The sequence below is a fragment of the Octopus bimaculoides genome, chromosome 13, assembly GCF_001194135.2.
Source record: "Octopus bimaculoides isolate UCB-OBI-ISO-001 chromosome 13, ASM119413v2, whole genome shotgun sequence".
In the NCBI taxonomy this organism is placed as follows: domain Eukaryota; kingdom Metazoa; phylum Mollusca; class Cephalopoda; order Octopoda; family Octopodidae; genus Octopus; species Octopus bimaculoides.
The window spans coordinates 36,887,307-36,892,926 of record NC_068993.1 but is presented as its reverse complement, the minus strand read 5'-3'; the positions used below and the strand labels follow the sequence as shown (position 1 = coordinate 36,892,926).

Sequence of the window (5,620 nt, the reverse complement as noted above, 5' to 3'; positions counted from 1 at the left end):
CATGGACGTGTCAAGCAGTGTCTTCAACATTCCAACTCTGGAGACAGTCTCTTTACGTGTTTAGCTGTCTCTCTTCATCTTTCGAACTTACGCTCGACAGCTCGCTTACATCTACATACCAAACGTCCAACATCAACAATGCTCACACACACAGAAGCTGTAACAACAAACAAGAGCTAAAGATGTATATATTTACCACCTGAATAAATGTTGTTTAAGTTGATAGTCTGGAGTTTAGCGTTCCGTTATATTTCTAATTTTATATAGGAAAGTCAGGTATACATCTAATGATGTATAACCAACTTTCCTATACTGGTGACACCCGACGTGATTCGAACACGCAGCCCGCTGAGCTGCAATAACCCACTTTCCTATATACCCAACCCCCACATATATATAACATTAAACCCTATTAACTGAAAAGTAATCAGGAATTCTTTTTTATTCTTTAGCTATTGATCAGCACCGATCAAGCAGGACTATGAGATCATTATCAAAGACTTTCCGAAATCATCATTCCCCAAACTTGAATTGTTCAACTGAGAATAACTAAGTTATTCCAATGTATTCTGTCGTTATTGCTTTTGAAACAGTAAGGTAGGTGTCACTTGATGGAAATTTGGCTGCTACTTCTACCAGATTGAAGAACCATGTAGATGTTTACGTGTTGGTCTCGACCGGCAAATTTATAAGAGCAATATTATGAAATTGCAAACAATTCAAATTGCTCAGACATACAAAATAAAAAATTAAAATGGGTCCCACGTTGGTCAGAAATAGAGCGGCAAGCTGTGACGTCACTTCCTCTTCCGGTGTCTAAACCATTTCTGCTCCCAAGTAGAATGGCTGCCATCCGAGTTACCGTGGAGGCCTGCAAAAATTGGGAAAAAAATGGGAAAATAGAATTGTAAGTAATCTATTATTGACTGGTAATTTTATATTTATCATCTACAATAATACTCCAATAATTTCTAACATTCTATATTTGCGTTTTTAACGTTAAAAGTTATAACGGTTATTGTATATACAGGTATATATTTATATCTATCTATCTTTATATATATATATGTGCTTAGACGCCAAACGAGAGTCGGTTGTTGTACGTTATGTTATTTAATAAAAAAAAAGCTTGCTTTGTAATTTCAGTTCATGCTTTTTGCCGATCCTTTTAAATGAAACTATTATTCTTATTTGAGCAAATTATCGCTCATAAACAAAAGTTAAATGAAGCAAACTATATCAAGTTACTAACAATGTCCTCTGAAAGAAAGCATGAACATCACACAAACTCATTTTCTCTTCTCCCGTGTAAGTCTAAAATAATAATAATAATAACCTACGGGAAATAATAATTAAATGAAAGCCAAAACATCATACTTGTGAATAATTTGAGTATATTATCACTTACTAAGGCATCTTGTAGACATGAACATCGCGTAATATCATTTTTTTAAATCACTTGCAATATATCAGGCTTTATATAAGAAATGAGTGTGCGCGTGTTTATAAATATAATTTTTTTTTATCTCCTTAAACGTAATAATAACAGCCTGCTCAAATTTTAAAAATTTATCGTTTTGACATTAAAGTTAGAATGATTCAAGGTAGAAAAACTTACGGAAAAAGAAATGTACATTTACTGATCAAGGAAGAAGCCTCTACGTGGTCACACGAGCTGCTAGAAAAAACAGTCATATTTTCCTTAACCTAGTACTGTCTTAATTGAAGAAGGATACCTAGAAACAAGCTGTCTGTGCTATAAAAAAACCCAAAAAACTGAACGATCACGGATGGAACGCTTTTGATTCTATGTCTACTCGATTCGGTCTGGAGCTAAACAACAAAGATATCATTAGTTATACATAGGTCCTGCTCTGTCAGGAAACGACCTGGGACTAAACTACTACCATCACACCGCCACCACGAGTGAACGAAATTGCCACTAAGTTGCTCCACTTGCTAGAAACAGCAGTAAAAAAATTTACTTTCTCATTCTGACAAACATCTTTTTATTGTTGTTGTTGGACAGGTCAGGCGTGATCAAATAGACTTATGGTCAAAGGCCTTCCAGTTACCACCATCCATCCCATCCTTGTTTCGGACATTGTATATCTTGAACTACACGTCCCAATGTGTCCCCCTTTCGAGACGGTAGAGTGCACATTTGAGAGAGAATATACTGTTATTTCTCACATCTTGAACTACCCCCGTGTAATAATATTTGGTGTTGGTAGTGTTGGCTGTTCTCGTGTTTTGTTTTTTTATATAATATTGTTTTGATATTGACTAAAATTTTATACTATTTTTGAAAATTTGACAAATTATGTCGTCCGACTCCCCTACTTCTGTTAACGAGCGATCGCTCCTGTTGCACTTAAGTACGTATTATCCGCGTTAGTAGGGAGTGTGTATGTATATATATGTATATATAGTTGTGTGTGTGCATATACACTATATGAATCTATATAGGTAGATAGATAGATACACGTGTGTGTGTATTTATAACCATTGTACTCATTTCAATGTTTTATCGCTTTTCACTTAAAGTACTTTGCAATAACAGTATTTCCTTACTTTTTGTCAGCATGAATTATTCTCACCAAATTTAATAGATGTTTTATATATATATAATTTAGAATACAGTTGACTGGTTGTTTTATCTGTTAATGAATTTTATATAGATATAATATTTGTATCTCTTAGCATATCTATCTATCTATCTATCTACACATATATATTTCGTTTTGGGATTTAGTTTGCAAAATTCTTTATGTGAGTTGGTGTGTTGAAGCATATTCTGTTGTGTCCGGGGAGAGTCATTCTCTTTTAGTGCCTTATAATTTAACACACACACTCACCGGTAAAATTTCCACTAGATAAGTAAATGAGTGGAAATTTTACCGGTGTGTATTTAAATAAGGCACTAAAAGAGAATGACTCTCCCTGGACACAACAGAATATGCTTCAACACACGAACTCACATAAAGAATTTTGCAAACTAAATCCCAAAACGAAATATATATATGTGTGTGTGTGTGTATATACTAAATGTTTGTAGCTTTTATTTCTACCTGTATATTCAGTAAACAGGTTTCTCCAGCTTTTGTCTTCCCCATTTGTGTTAATCATAAAAAAAAATATATAAAAGTGTGATTTACTGCATTTTTATCTTCCTTGTGTGCCTCTCTGTTAAAACGAATTTTTACCGTTGCATTTATAATTTGCAAAATAATCGTATTTGTATATATGTCGCACCCCTAATTTAGTGTTAACTCTTTGTACGAATTTTGGCATACCTAAGCAAGTGTGCCCTCCTCTACCGACTTTGCTTCCTCATAACTTCCAGAGAAATGGATATTTTTGAATGAAATTTTCTACAAATCCGCTTCAGATGATGTAGTTCCGATTACATCGGAATTTGTTGTGAAAATTTTTTCCAAGAGTGGGGAGATGAATTTCGGAAAATTCACACTTTCGTGCCTTGTTTCCTTATAACTATAAGGAAAATAGGTATCTTTTTATGAAATTTCCTATGAATACCTTTCAGATGCTGAAGATTACGATTATATCGGAATTTAATGTAAAAAAAAAAAAAAAATGGTGGGCTTGCACATATACGTACAGACAGGCATGGCATATATCTATAAACATGAAATTTCGAAAATTGAGATATATGTATGCATCCCCTACGATTTTATTTGTGTTCTAATATAATGGTAATCTACACTACCTGAAAGTTATTTGTAAAAAAAATCACTAAAAACTATCCATTTCTCTGAAAGTTATGAGGAAACAAAGTCGGGACGGGGCGTACTTGTGTAGATATGCCCAATCTCTTCCCCTTCATAGTTTTAGTTTTGCCTCCTGTATAAGTCACACTCCAGTTTTTTTCCAGTTAAAATCAAGTATAAAATAGTGTGACTTATACATGAATAAATACACTAATTAATTGTAGGATGACTTGAAACATTGTAGATGACTCGAAACATTGTAGATGACTCATTCTTTTATTTATATTATTTCTTCAACCATTTATATCAGTTTTAGTGATTTCCGAAGGAAAGAATATTAACTTTTATAAAGTTGGATATAGTTTGATAGCCATAGAGTTTTCATTTTTTTCATTGTACTTGTAAACTTCAAACTCAATTGAGGACTTGGCTTTCTAGTAGATAGGTAGAATATAAGCTATAAAATGATATAAGGGATTTTATAGATAGTAGATTCAGTTTGGGCACGTGTCTTTTACTGTAGGACTACTAAAGCTCTGGTTGATCAAAGCCTTGTGGAAAATGAAAGAAGCCTGTCATGTATGTAATGTGTGTGTGTGTGTGTATATGTATATATATTGGCGTTAGGAAGGGCATCCAGCTGTAGAAACTCTGCCAAATCAGATTGGAGCCTGGTGTAGCCATCTGGTTTCACCAGTCCTCAGTCAAATCGTCCAACCCATGCTAGCATGGAAAGCGAATGTTAAACAACAACGATATATATTGTGTGTGCAAGTACTCTTGACGTTGTGTGATTGTTGTAAACAAGTATCTCCATTATACAAACAATGATGTTCATTTCCAGTCTGACATGCAAAACATGTCTGGCCATGGGGGGACATATTACCTTACTTGGAAATAAGTGACGTTAGTGACAGGAAAGGAATCCAGCCATAGAGAAGCTGCCTCAACAAATTCCGTCTGACCCATGCAAGCACAGGAAAGTGGACATTAAATGATGGATTACTTTGGAGATGCAAAAATATAGACTCTGGACTGTTTGTCAGGAATTAATTCTGTAAAGTGATTAATCTACTCAGTTATTGGTTTGTAGGACATTGCTGGCAAATGATCTACTGCAGTGGATGTCAAAGCATGCCTGTACTTGAGCAGGTCGCCTGAGCACAGCATATGTAGCTCAACTCACCAGAGACACTGGATGCCTCCCCAAAGACCTCCCTCAACTAATGCAAGACTGACTAATGGATAGTGTGTGCAAGTTAAAAATATCCAAACAAGCTCGACCAGGTGATGATGATTGCCTCCAGGTTTTGTTTTTGATTTGTCTCTTGTTAAACCTCTGTTGAGTTTTAACAGTAATGGTGTATGTATGGATCAGTTTTGGTCTATTGCCAATGTCATAACAGTTAACAGAAATAAGAACTGTGGTTTAAATGCTTATTTGGGATTGATTTTCATTCCTTTACGTTTGGTGTTAGTAAACTTATATCATTGACCCCCTTCATGGAATCATTGATAACTTATTAACTTCTATTATATAACTTACTAAAATAAAATTAAAAGTATGAGACAAAATACTCATTTAAAAGCAATTCCTTCATTCTTTTGTGTCGTTCTTGGCTTTTAATAAGAATTATTAAAAGAAATTTAATGAAAATACTTAATGATATAAAGAACAATAAAAATCCAGTCATGTTACATCAATCATCATCATCATCATCATCGTTTAATGTCCGCTTTCCATGCTAGCATGGGTTGAACGATTTGACTGAGGACTGGTGAAACCGGATGGCAACACCAGGCTCCAATCTGATTTGGCAGAGTTTCTACAGCTGGATGTCCTTCCTAACGCCAACCACTCAGAGAGTGTAGTGGGTGCTTTTATGTGT

At 34.6% G+C, this 5,620-nt stretch overlaps 1 protein-coding gene across 1 annotated transcript in view; it reads left to right on the top strand.

Annotated features, from left to right (window-relative positions):
* The first annotated feature begins 797 nt into the window (after positions 1 to 797).
* LOC106878851 (THO complex subunit 2) overlaps positions 798 to 5,620 on the top strand; it is a 198,905-nt gene continuing 194,082 nt past the window's right edge. Inside the window, exon 1 of the mRNA XM_052972430.1 lies at positions 798 to 907. Coding sequence (XP_052828390.1) covers positions 843 to 907 — 65 coding nt within the window. The 5' untranslated portion in view covers positions 798 to 842. The remainder of the gene's footprint in view (positions 908 to 5,620) is intronic.